General features: G+C 37.4%; 1 protein-coding gene and 1 long non-coding RNA gene across 4 annotated transcripts in view; one reads left to right on the top strand and one right to left on the bottom strand.

The window, feature by feature from the left end:
- The window catches only part of LOC107079586 (uncharacterized), a 31,568-nt gene that overhangs the window by 15,054 nt on the left and 2,325 nt on the right, over positions 1-14,189 (top strand). The window contains exon 1 of one of the 2 annotated variants that reach the window (XR_001480529.2): positions 829-897. The exons of the other annotated variant lie outside the window; for it this stretch is intronic. This is a non-coding gene — a long non-coding RNA (uncharacterized lncRNA). Of the gene's footprint in view, positions 1-828; positions 898-14,189 lie in introns of those variants that run through there. 2 annotated transcript variants of the gene reach the window in all.
- LOC102685415 (phosphoprotein associated with glycosphingolipid-enriched microdomains 1) overlaps positions 1-14,189 on the bottom strand; it is a 47,513-nt gene that overhangs the window by 6,025 nt on the left and 27,299 nt on the right. For both annotated transcript variants that reach the window (XM_015364970.2, XM_015364969.2), the window contains 4 exons: positions 13,051-13,102; positions 12,231-12,318; positions 11,172-11,680; positions 7,817-7,960 (listed from right to left, as the gene is read on the bottom strand). In XM_015364970.2, the coding sequence (XP_015220456.1) occupies positions 7,817-7,960; positions 11,172-11,680; positions 12,231-12,318; positions 13,051-13,059 (750 nt within the window). In that variant the 5' untranslated portion in view covers positions 13,060-13,102. The remainder of the gene's footprint in view (positions 1-7,816; positions 7,961-11,171; positions 11,681-12,230; positions 12,319-13,050; positions 13,103-14,189) is intronic.

Below are 14,189 nucleotides of genomic sequence, written 5' to 3' on the forward strand. Positions count from 1 at the left end.
TTTGCGCTGTACCTCTGCCAAACCTGCCTCCTCCCCCCACCAACTCTCAACCCCCTGGAGCCAGGAGCTGCAATGAGCCCTGGTTGTATGTACATTAACTGCAAAAACCGACCCACTTCATTCAGCTTCACAAAGCTCCACCCGACTGTTATTCCATTGCACCAAGCTCAACTGCAAACATGCTTATCTGAATCTCTCCTCTGGTTATTGTGGCCGGTGTTATGTAATCTCCAGATAAGCCTGTTAAAATTTACCTAGACTGGGAAACTGTTGGATTTCACTTGAGGTGTTCTGTATCTGATTGCCATTTAATTTTAAAGTTAAGTTCAATTTATTAAGATTGTTTATGCAGCAAAGATTATGAAAGAACATTCACTGGTTCTGGTTGTCTGCCCTTCAGGCACGCAGCATGTACCATACAGTACCTTCAATTCAGACATAAAACCCACTTTTGTTCTTCGAGCACTGTTAATATTTGAAATGGATTAAAAAATCATTTTAAAACTCTTTCAGTTGCTAGTGGGAAAACTATTAACCTGGCAGCACACTCACTCTGTTACAATTGATTGGTATCAAATAGGTAGTAATCCAAAGGCTAACCACTAAGTGCTATCGGTAAAAACCCTGTTTATTGATTCAGCCCTAAGAGAATGAATCTGTTTTGTTGTACATCCATTCCTTTCTTTGATTTTCAACGGCGGCGTTCCTGCAGCAAAATGTTCAGCATTTCATTTTGTTAACTGCTGAACAGCCTTTGTACCATAAGTGTTGCAATCCAACAGGATAATAGGCACTGTAATATCGCAGATGTACACATGGCTTAACACAGTTGGGCACAGCTGGGTAGAAAAGGATTAATACTCACTGAAAAGTGCAGGATTCTATAAAAAGATGTTGGTAAGGTTGATCTTTTTTGTGGTTGTGCACTTCAGAGTACACCTGAGTTGCTAAACTATGATTAAACATTATTAAGGCATTTACTGTTGGGAACAATATATAGTGCAATACTATTTTTAACTATTGAGTTTTAGATCCATTTTAACACAGGTTTAAATGCTAACTGAAATACCAGTTCTCAATGACGGTCTTTATGGAAAGCATAATTTCCTGTGCTTTAACAATGCACAAGCATACCAGTGGCTCCTCCCCAGACCGATACCTAGGAATGGTGGCACTGAACTGATGTCTGCTGACTTGAACACATCCCTGGTTTAGATGTAGAGCATTGAGGCTAGGGAAGACTTTTTGCTGATTTAATTATTTATAAATAATGTTTCTAATATTTACAAAACTGTTTGTGTAAGTAAAATATGTTGCAGTGTAAACCTGAAAACTGGTAGGGGGGAAGGCAAATGCAAGCAAAGCACTTTTTGTCTCGGGTTGGGCGTTACGAATGCTTGGTTTTTATCTGGACAGTCCTCCTGTTCTATTAAATTAAAATGGCTTCTGTTTTTAGGAATTTAAATCCTATCTGCAATATAGTTTTAATTAGGCTTTAAAAAAATGCAAGATTTATTTTTTGCTCCAGTGGCTTTGCAAAGGAGGAAATCACAAGATGATGTGTTTCGAAACTCCAGTGCAGCTGTTGTGAAATTTGTTTTGTTTTTTTATATTTGATTCCTTGCCCATTTGTCAACGGTCTCCGTCTATAAAAGTTTTACTGTAAACTGGAAAATAACCAGCATCCCTAAAAAAATTCAATAGTCAGAATGCTCACATAAAGCATACAAGCACACAATGACTGTAGGAAGCATTAGACAGTCAGTAGTCTTTTCCAATGTAGAAAGCATTTTATTATATTTAGTAATAAATGAGAGGCTATTGGAGTACAAATATTAATGCAAGAACCGACTGATTAAAAGCTCTGAAAAAATACTGAACTTGTCTTCTGCCGAAAAGGGCTTTGAAAACACAAAATATACTTGAGCCAAACCTTAAGGGTTAATAGCTAAATGAAAACCTCCCAGCATCTTATTTCTGCTTTTCAATATTTACTATATCTCAAAGCAAGCCAGAAGAAAAAGGTCAGGTCACTTTAGACCTTTTTATGAGTGGCTGTATTTTGTTTTAATAAAATAATGCATCTATGCAACGAGAATACTGTACATCAAAAGTTCAACAGGAAAATGTTGAAGTACCATGCAAGATAAAGTACTCAGGAGAGTGTAGGAATATAGAATATAAACCACTGAAACAAGTCCCATTGGAATATAGCCCTCCACAATGTAATTTAATATACTCATTATACTGTTAATTAAGCGCTTCCATTAATAATGTAGCCCTTACCCTTATGCCTATGGGGAGGTGCTTTTCTTTTTTCATGCTGTTAATTCAGTGGGCTATTTTCCCATACTGGTGTGCCCTTTTCAGTGTGGTGTTAAGGTGGGCTTCTGTTCACCAGTTCAGGCCTGACAGCTGGGTACTGAGTTAAAGTATTATTTTTCTGGTAACCATGTACAGTACATTTCAAACAGATCTTCTGTTCATTTGTTCTCCTTTAATTCACTATTTTTCATGAGGCTGTTGACTAGGCCTCACTTTCAAATGAGATTTTAACCCAGATACAACTTAAGCTCCTAGTAAAATAAAATACCTTAAAGGACAGCATAATTCAGTTATTAACTGATGACAAGCTAGCAAATAATTACCCCCTTAAACCCAGAGCTGTGATAGTCATATATTTAATCAGTTAAAAATTGCTGTCCGTTTTGAGACTATTTTGTTTGTTTTCTCTAGACTGAAAACCAGCATTTCAGAATATAATTTTATTTGCCAATGGGGTTATCCACCCAAGGAAACCACAGATATTTCAGTCCATTGGTTTTCCTTTGACATTTGGTCGAACAAAATAAGACCCCTCCCTGGAACGTTTAAGGGATTTTTTTACATTTCAAAATAATTTCACTTTTTCTCAACTTTATTTTGCCAATATACGTCACTTCATTTATAGGATTTCACTGCATTATCAGCATCTTTTAAAATCCCAACAAAACCAGAAGAACAGAAATGTCCTGACCGGTTTAAAACTCTAAAACTTCCCAGTTCTCCTCCCTGTCTTATGGAGTGGAAAATAATTAAAACATCATTCTTTTGGATATCACTTATTAGCAAGAATGTTGCAATTTCATGTGAGCATTGCAGTTGAAAATAGCCACCATAGTCAGCAGATTTAGCTGCATTTTTATATCTGGCTTGATATCCTATCTCTGCAGAACAAACAGAAAAGTTTAAATTCCAAGTTTACTCCCCAGGATCAGACTGGCTGTGTCCTCAGCAAAAGACGACTGGCACTTCTGCCAGGGGAAGTCTAGTTCAAGTCAAAGAAATTCAGCTTTTCATGCACAGCAGGCATTCCTATTAAGATACCCCACAAATCCATCAATAGGTAATACTGTTTCCAGGCTTTGAATTAAATGAGTCATTATTATCCAGACTTTATTCATCACAGAATGCTACCCTGAGCCCTTGCAGAAGGGAGTTTAAAAGTAACTTTCAATGGTGGTTACACTCTGGATGTGCACAGTGATTTCAACTATGACCTAACCATTACATGTTGTTTGGAAACGAGTTTTCAAAAACAAATAACCAAATATTCAATATGAATTTAACCATTAGTAGTATTTTTGTTATAATCCAGACTTTTGGACTTGCCAGTTACATTTTCTTATACTGTATCTCTTTTTTTTCCAAAGAACATGTTAGGGCTGTGAAGATTAAAGATCTCTCCAAGCCCATTGTTTCTCATTTCACCTCTAATGGTGGTGACCACTCAATCTCTCCGTCTGTGTCCGCAAAGACGGTTTTCCGAACTCATACATCAGAAAGACTACAGAAACCAAAATTATCCTGCAGCTAGGATCACACCTTCCCCCTTCTCTTAACGACAGACTACTTTTCTTCTAAATTCTCTCTATTCACTGAAGGTTTTATTTCACACCTCTCTTCACCTGTCCTGACTTCACACCTCCTGATTGGCCACTCTGTCTGTCCCCTGCTCCCGCCCCTCGCTCCTCCTCTCTCCCAGCTTTTGTTCTCCTGCTACATTACCTTTGCTTACTGCTCTGTCTTTCTCACACCTGAAGAAGGCTCCACGGCCGAAACGCTGTGTTTTCTTTCTTCTCTTTTCAGCATGGAATAAACCTATTACTTGTTCCTTTGCAGCCTTCGCATGCTGACGCAGCTCCCCACCTGAACTATCTCTTTTTATATCTCTGGCATTTTTATGATATGCAGTATAATGCAAAAAAATACTTCATTGTGGAGGTACACATGGATGTGCAAAATACAGGAGCCTCAATCTGAGTACAAGTTAGACCCTATGGTCTAGCCAGCTATAGTCCTATAACTATTCACTATTCATTATTATTATTCACTCCCCATAGCTGAGAACATTGATTCTCAAAGCAGAAGAGCACATGTGCCCAGATAGCCAGTTATCTACTGATGGTCACTCAAAAGAGATTCCTGAGATTTTGCCATATGTCTATAAACTTAAGAGTTGGTTGAGAGCCTCTGTCTCATGGTGCATGTTTCCAAAAATAATAAATCATAATAACTGGAAATTTAAAAAAAGACACTTTACTGAGGGGTGCTTATCAATACGAGTATCATTGCATTTCATTGTCATTGCCATTAAGACTAACGGGCAGTGCTTTCATTTTAGTCTTTGTTAGTACAGCGTAGTGGCTGGCATAGTGCAGAACAAATGGTAAACACGAAAGATGATACATATTTTTGGTGGACTGACTTACCACAGGAACATAAAAACAAACTTAAGTGCTGTCTTTACTGTCCAGTGTGTTCTAGCTGGAGAATGACTGTCTCCCCCAAAAGTTTTCCTTCCGTGGTTACACAGGGATTTTAAGAGGGCATGGAAATATTTCTAGGCAAATCCTACTCTGCTGTTTTTCTAGGTAAAATCAATCACTTCCTAATTTCTTAAAACAGCACAAAAAAAAGCATTGACGAGACCAGGCTCCAAATATATAAATATAATGTTAAAATTGGTCATGTGTTTCTTACAGTTTTCCAGATTTATGATATCATATAATTTTATACAATTATATGAGTTGTTTATCAACTAATATCTGAGTCCAAGGCAATTACTAAAGGTAAAGAAAACGTTACAGGTGATACATAGCTTACCACCTTGAGTACATAAAAAGTGCCCTATATTTTTTACTTAAGTAACACACAGGAAGAAATGTCTGTCTCTTATTTTCACACTTTCAAAAGTAGATTTTGTGCTTAAAAGGTGACAAAATTGGTTTTCAACCTGACATATTGAGCAGTCTAGAATGAGCTAACAAAAAAGGTCATGTGCTCTGCTCCAAAATGATCTGATTGTGAGATAAAAAATATGAAACCTCTGAGATAAAATTCTTTTAACAGGTTATGTGGCATTCCATACAGTTTGTTGTTGAAAACATTATTCTTTTCAATTAAGTAATGGGATGGATTGCAGTGTAACTGTGGACAATGTTTAAACATGATGATGGCATGTCTCTGTGCGGCTGCTCTGAGTCAGTATACTGTTGATATAAAAATCAATATATTGCAGCTCCTGGTGATTTAATATTTCATAGAAACTAAATACTGTTCACCTGTTCACCATTAAATACAAATAATGCAAAATTCACATGGTGCTCTTTCAGAATTGATTCCTTCTTCTGTGAAAAATTAAATGTATGTCCATTTGATGAAAGTGCCACTGTGTTTACTTCAAACAGAATTTTAAGATCCTAAATAAAGGCATGGCAACTAATTAGAGGGCACTGCACATATTAACTGCAGGTGTAACATGCAGGTAATTACAGACATTAAGAGCTGTCTGCTAGAATTATAATTGTGCATTTGTGCAAGGAAGAAGGGCATGAATTTAAAATGAAACAGACTCAAGCTATGGTGGAGAAAGACCAGCATTTATACTAGGAGTCATGCTCCAATACTCATTTTGTTTGGATGGTATCCAGATAAAAAAAAATCTTTAGGAAATTAAAAAGGTTGTGCTTCTTGTGTGATATTAAAAACTACCACAATAAAATTGAATATTCAGCAGAAAATAAATATAAACTCCTCTGTTTTAAACATAATCTAAGCATTCAAGTAGGATTTTACATATATTAAAAGCAGAATAAAATCCCTACATATGATTTTTTATGAATTATTGAGTTTCAAAACGATTTGCCAGAATTTAAGCAGATCAACATGTGTAGCAATGTTCAACATAATATATTAATATTTTACGTTACCTAACAAATTAATATTTTACTCAAATAAATGCTTTATTTTCAAGCACAGTTCATTCTGTGCTATAAAAGGCTTTCATCTTTAAAAACAGAAAATCTAAACAAGGATTTATAGTGATTCAAAACCAGTAAAATCACTGTACTTCTTAACCACATTAAACCATTAACATTTTCGCTGTGAGTGGGGACCAGACAACTTACACTTTTAAGCATAAGTAGTGCATTCAATACACATTATGCATTCTCATTATTATTATTAGCCTCCTTATTGTGTTCTGGATATGGATCGCTCGATTCCTCAGGAAAGGGAATGGCTCCTAAATTGGAGTCTGGGAGGTACTTCCAAAATTCTTGGAAACATTTGATTACCTCAATATCCTTCCTTAGCATTTCACTTTCTGTTTATTCTAATGGTAGAACGCCTTAGCTAGGGTAATTTCTCAATAGTTTCCCTTACAGTAATGATTCAAATATTGTAAACCAATCTGAGCATTGAGAGCATTATACTGCATTTGATTGAAATGTAGTAAATGTCACATTGCTGTTGCTGCTTTGGGATTGGAACAGCAGAGAGAGAAAAGCAGAAGTGTTCCCTGGCTAGACGCTTGCTCCTGACAGCTACAGTATGTTACTATTAGGTGCTGTTTACTATGAATGAACAGGCTGGATATTTTTTTATCCCTCTTTTTAGACAGCCATTGACTGCTGGGACTGGCTCAAGTATTTATTTAATCAGTTAAGCAGACCCGAAATGAGTGAAGGCCAGATGGCTCTACAATTTATGAGGCATGAATTTCCAGAAGATGACCACTTGCCATTCTTACAACGGGGAGGTCCAAACTAAAGAGAAAACAGAGCAATCTACAGCTTTCTAACCTACTGTATCTTCATCACTGAATTCCTCCCTGAAAAGTCGATAGATATCAGGTTTTGGACACTGAAGGGACTCATACCACACTCGGGGAATGCTGTATTTTCATAATATTTGCAAATATTCCAAATTCTTTTTAAATCTCTTCAGCAGAGTTTTCCACTCTTGATTATTTAGATGCTTTATTGTTCCTTTTTTTTAGCATCAGTTTGGAGGCTCAACTGTGGAAGATAAGCTATTTTGTAAAAGCAGTATTTATTACCTTAATTACAATTTATGTCCATATCTGAGTATATTAGATGCCAGTGTTATTTACCTAGAGTTGGAAGTTGGATATAACCTGCTGAGCCTCCCTCCATTTGTAAATAGTACTTGTTAATATTAGTTTGTGTAATTCTGGATCTTGTCTGATATTGTTTTCAATAAACACTTCTCTTTTGAGATACTGCTCTTTCTCCGCCACCAAATTGTTCATGGAAAAGTCAGTAACTCACATGACCTTTCTTAGTATTCCCTGACCAGTTGGGGCACATTGTTATTTAACTTTTAGAACATGATTTTACTTGAGCTGGCCTCAGGAATGACTGATAATATTTTGACAAACATTTGACTCTATTCAACCTCATCTCGTATCTGCTGTCACCCATGTTTCTATTACAGCACATTTCCACATTCCCTTTCCAGAATCAGCACTGACCTCCACAGCGGTCAGCTGTCCTTGATTGTTGTCTCCATGTGGGACGCTTGGTGGCGCACTTGGTCTTGACTGGAGCATGGAGATATCACCTTCTTCAGGGGGCTTCCATATGTACTGTTCACCATTGCCCATGAATACAGTCTCCTGAAAGTCACACAAAGAATCACACAGGTGTCAGTCCCTTTTACAACAAGGATCAAAATATATAAATAGACTTGTTGTTAAATAATGTTTGCTTTCTCTGTGGTGAATGTATTATAGAACACATGCCAATAATGTATTATCAAGTTTTGGGCAGCTAGAATTGAGAAAGAGTATGAAATCCTTCTTTGTCTTTAGTTTTGCATGATTGTCTTTTCAAACATCTTGCATATTTTGAGTACTGTACTGTAGGTAACTAATTTAAATCATGATGAGGTGGTAATTACAAGTCTTTAATTAACTGTATTTTCCTGGCCTGTGACTTTCTGCAGAGTAGCACACCAACAGATGTACCCTAAGTACAAAACGGCAACAAAAAAAACTAGTGTTTGCCAAAGAAAATGAAGTGCAGGAAAATTCTGTCATCTTCTGTACAGAACAAGAGCCTGTTGAGTCATCTGTTTAAAAAGCTTTCTTTTTATTATGGAAGTCATTCATTTGAAAGCATGACAGCTACAGTAAATATCGGCAAAAAACAGAATTGACTCTTTTTACAAACTTTTTCCAATGATACTATGCCAGGTGTTTTAGTTTTATGCTAATAAAATAAGGCAGTAAACCTTCTGCAAGACATGTGCTAATCCTTTTGTTTTAATGACTGTGCCATAAACACTAAAGTCTCAGAGATAAGTCCTGCTTTTAATCAAACATGTGCATTTTCTATAAGTACACCCTAGAGGAGAATGCATAATTGTATATCTTACTAAGAACACTGTGGCATTGTGATCAAACAAATTCAATGAAAATCATGTGCTAGCTGCATATTGGATTGCATCCCCATTCAGATATTTCATATGTGTTGACAATTTTAAATTAACAGAAGTACAATCAGCGATTTAAAGCCTTTCCTTAGAGCAAACACCACCAGAAAAGTGCATCAATTCATAACTCGGGATGGACCTCTTACAAGTGCTTGCAACTTGGATCGGCTTTGAGATGTGGTGTCCAGCTAAAAACACTGGGGGCATTTATATACCTTTCAGGACGAAATGTAAATCACTGTTTAGCAACACTTTACAACTGGTTTAGCAATGTTATTTCAACACCATATATATACCCTTATCTCAATAATGTATAAAAAAATATCTTGGTTTTTGTCTATTTCTGGGTGTTCTGGGGTGTTTTTCCTTTGCTAAACACATCACTATGAGTGAAGCTTAAAGTAACTGCTGTATGTGTTACACACCTACCTGACACTTCTCACCCCCAAATTACCTCCCCCCCCCTCTTACCACCAGCTTGGTTCTGCTTTTCCACACTGGTTTTAATACAAAACATACACCGTGGCCATCTACCAAGTTCTTACATAATGATGTCTAGTGTGCCGGCACGGCAGTGAATTCAGCAAGAACTGTATGCGGTGGCCGCATGCACTGTACACATGACAGACCGGCATCTGTTAATCCAGCGGAAGCTCGCGTAACCTGAGAGAAATGCTGTTAGCTGCACCATGGAAAAAAAAGAGGTAGAACTGGGAACCAGGCCAGGTTTACACTTAGATCAAGAAGAAAGGTGAGGCAGGTGCATGAACAAAGGTAGCAGACAGACGTCTTATTTGTAGAAGCTCACAAGCTTCAGAGCCGTCTGTTAACCTGCCCTCATTGAATATTAAGTTTTTATTGTTTATAATTTCCACAGACTCACAATCTACACGTACACAAATCAAATACATAACCAGGAAAATAGAGGAAAGCATTGCTTTGAAAACTCCAAATGAATAATAATAATGATGATGATTATAGCTATCATTTTCTACAGCACTTTCACATGAAAACACCCCCAAACCCTTCATAAGATCGAAGCAGATAAAAATGTAACTAAAGCACTAAAACCTATTTACTTAAAACAACAATAAACATCAACAGCTGATCAAGCTCCAAGAGCCAGCGTCTAAAATTGTTTTTATCTGAATACAATAGAGTCACTTTGTCACTAACACTTATGCCCTTTGGATGAGTGTTCCACAGACTAGTGGCGAATCAGGGAAATGTTCAGTCACCTAAGGATCACTGCTTAGTTACACGTGCAAAGATCAGGCCAAGGTCTAAGTCAAGACTGAAGACTGTGTGGAGGCGATTACGGTAAGAGTACATCAGGGGTCCAATTTGGAAGTGAACTATTCTATTGCAAAACTGTACAAATTTTGTATTAATTTATACATCCACTTTAGACATGATTATAAACCCTAGGAACCATAAGATTATAAACAGAAGGAGATTCAGCCTATATGGGTCGCACAGTAAATGAACAGAAATATTTGAAACTGTATGAAATACTGAAAGGTCTAGCACATAAAAAGAAAATAAGTAGGAGGAACAGGAAACACTGATGGAATTAAACCAAACCGCTGTTTGCAGAATTGCAGCCTTTGTTATATTTCGCCGAACTCAGCATTTGGACTAGTTAGTGCCCTCTGGTGGACGGAAATAAATCTGACATGCACATTAAAACACTGGTGCCCAGTTAATCAAAGCTAAAGCTCTAACAAATACTTCTTTTGACTACGTATGGCCTCGAAAGCAAAACCATTTAAGGAAAAGCTTTATTTGCAATATGTAAAAATAGAATATTTGCCATTAATGTGTTCTATTTCTATTTTATGCCTCCCGTCTGAGCCCCCGTTGCGTTACAATATTTTATGTTGTCTTCATCTTTTCAGACTGTCTTTATGAAATCCCGAAGTGTTAATTGCTTCAGTGTTCAAGCAGTTAGCTTCAGTGTTCATGGATTAGGATTTGCGAGTCACATGTTTTGTCTGCTGGTTTCCATCAATTGCATCAGAATTATGGAAATCATTCTGCAAGTTCACCAAAAAAAACCCCTTCGTGCCACAAAGCCTAGCATCGTTGCCATGCAAACAGTACATTTCGGAATGGTCTGATCGAATCAAGGATCAGATGGCATGTTTGGAAACAGGAAGCTCATCAAGACTTCAAAGTGCTCTACCCTGAAGGAACTTCACAAATTATTCTTGATCTCCCTTTGTAAAATGTACCCAGAGAAACAGGCCTTATGATTCAAAGCCAGGAATCTTTGTTATTGTTAGCTGCCTCTCTGTTGTTCTGAATATAAATATATAAGGGCTATAAATAAAGCCTGGTGAAAGTTCTTTATTTTAATTAAAGACTCACGACCAGTACAGCATCAGCCTTACCTTGGGAAAAGAAAGCAAATGGAACTCATCAATGGGTTTTCTTGGCAGATCCTGTTTGCGATGTGTAGGGTGTAGCTCTGTGTTAGAGCGGATGGTTTCTGGCTCTCTCGAACCTGTGCCATTTTCAGGCTGCTTCAGCTGGAGAGGGGTCTTGTCGTTCTTCCTGACCTTGCGGATGCAGGCGTACTCAGCCGTTACAGCGTCCGAGGCTTGGGTATTTGTGGGGGCTGTGATGCCGTTCCCATTGGGCTGGGCCGGGTTTTGTGGTTTCGGCTGAACTAGTGTAGCGCTGCCTGCTGTCTCAGCCTCATTCTTGCCCCCGACGCTTTCATAAAGAGCATCTTCTGGGGCGCGGGGCCTCACCTCAGAATAGGTGTGCTCCCTTTCCGCCCCGGAACCGAGAGGAATTTTCGGGAGCTGTCTGCTTTGAGGGCATCGCAAGTCCAAGTCAGACCTGCGGTTGGGAAGGTACAGGAGATCCATGCTGGCTGGACGATTTTTCGATGCTTCTACAAGGAGCAAAAAAAAAAAAATATGCATTCAAATAAAAGTCCCGCTGGAGATAATAAGACCTCATGCTTTTGTGTTCTTCACTACAGTCTGAACTGGGTAATTCGAAAGGGAGAAAAAATATTACAACAGAGACCCTTTTTTCTATAAAGGATAATATAACTATATTCTCGGACAGTTGTACACTAATTTTACACAGATGTAATAGAATACACATGGAAATGAGCTGTGAATTTAATGATACCTATGTTGCACAGAAAAGATTAATCTGGAAAATAGTACGTTTGAGGAACCTGTACGTGATGAATTCTTGGATTTTGGTATTTAGTTCAGAATAAGCTAGCTCTTCAGAAAACAGGATTTATCTTGAGAGTGCATTGTTGCAATTCCAAAAATAAAGGCCAGTGTACTGACAGAAAAACAGTGTCCATGAATCTCAAGCTACAGTACGTACCCAACTTAATTTCTAATGAAGAGCTTCCAGAGTTCTGAACACTAAATAATTTATCATTAATAGTTAGCAAGCTAGATCAGAGCTCCCACACTTACTTCTTGCATTGTAGTCTAGTTTGTTTATATCATGAAGCCTTGTGTCAGACTTGCTAATGGAGCGCAGCTTTGTTTGCCTCAGTGAATTCTGTAAAACAAGAGCCAGTTAGTTTATTCACTGTTTTTGGTTACACAGAAAACAGAGCCAACAGGAACAAGAAAACTTTGAAACTCTATTTAGAGTATTACTCGTGAGAATGTATTACTGACAAAGTATTGAAATGTCCACGAAACTCAGTATAGCTAAGGATATTATCAAATACTCAGATGCACCATGAAATTAAAACAAATAAACTTCATTCATGAGAAACACAAAAATAAAAACAGTGCAATACCACAGAGCAACTTGTTTTTATTTTTAGGAAATTCATAGTGGTCTTACACCTTATTTCAGGAAGATTTAAAAAGTACACGACATTTAAAAAGAGCAGGGAAAAATCTGTTTTTGAAAGATCCATCCAACCATACTATTATAGCAGACACCCTACCACAAAACAGCTGGATGAGGTCCTTGGATTAATTAGCAACCCAAATGAGCTGACCGGCTGCCACACATTTGAAAAATTTTTATGTTGTTATATTTTTAGTGAAAAATGCAGAATCGTTTAAATTCTGAGTATTTTTCCATGACACAAAACTGTAACATTATACTGTGCCTGAGAAAACTGAATGAACAACAGGATGCACATCTTGCTGCCTGCGAGGGTAAAAAATATGAACATAATCTATTTCACTAACCAGACAGCTTTCACATCCCTGCTTATTTTCATTGCTCAGTGGTGGCATAGTTTACAACAACAGCAAATTACAAATTACACACCATGTCCATCAGTTTTACCCCATCTGCCTGGATTCTTTTTGGTTTCTCCTTCCTGAAAAAAAAATCCAAATACAAATTAATGTAATTACGAAAATTCTGTCTAAAACAGAAGTAATCCGTCTTTGCATGATGGAATGCAATTAAGAATAAGACTGCAGGGAAATAATAGATCTTATTATTTAAATTTTAAAAAAGTATTTCAAATCCAAGGGAACTGTAAATTCACTAACTGCACAATTTCCTTTATCTACTTGGGAGCCTAATCGATCTTCCTGAACAGGACTTGTCACAGATTAATACTACGATTGCGACTAAAGCAGAAGTAAAAGAAGGCAAAAATAATATAAGAATTGCCTCTGCAGACGGAAGAGTTGGGCATTTATACGAGGAAATCAATCAATTTTATCTAAGCCATCCAGAGCTGCAAGGATGCCAAATACATTTACCATCCGATAATCAGTCGCCTTTTCTGTAATGTAACACAAATAAAATAGTCTCAGATATAATATCTGTAAGCAACATTTGAATTTTTTTTGGGTGGATCAGCACAGATTTTGAACCGGAAAGCTGCTCATCATCAAAAGGAAACAATCCTACTGAAAATACTTCTGGCTATGGTAATGTGCAAAGTGTATTGTTGAAGTGTGAATAATTCTTGTGTCCTAAGATACATTACCAATTACTTTTCCCCACTATGAAGCATTCAACAAGCATACGTTTCACACCCACTCCCCACTCTGTAGACAAGTGAGACATAATTTTCTTCCCCAAGAAGCAGAGCTTGAAAGCACTCTGAGCAAAGCTTCAAAAATGCCAGTTGGCAGCTGTCTCCAGTCCCATGCAAACAGACTAGACATACTAATAACTTTGCAGCCTGGAAATGTTTGATAGGCTCCAAAACAGACTTGAAAAGATTCCTCCTTTTGATGGGTTTCAGCAGCCAATATGCTTTTACATTTTAGTTTTGCATGTTTTGCTCAACAGTTTCCTACTGCAGAGATCATTGTGGCATCTAAAGTACAACAGATAAGGGCAACATACTTCCACTACTAAGTATGAAGCACTTCTCCTTTCTTTACAGAAGATGCCACATTTACTGTAAGACAGATACAGTACATCCAGAGTGATTAAATGTAGTT

This window comes from Lepisosteus oculatus, chromosome 16, assembly GCF_040954835.1.
Source record: "Lepisosteus oculatus isolate fLepOcu1 chromosome 16, fLepOcu1.hap2, whole genome shotgun sequence".
NCBI lineage: Eukaryota > Metazoa > Chordata > Actinopteri > Semionotiformes > Lepisosteidae > Lepisosteus > Lepisosteus oculatus.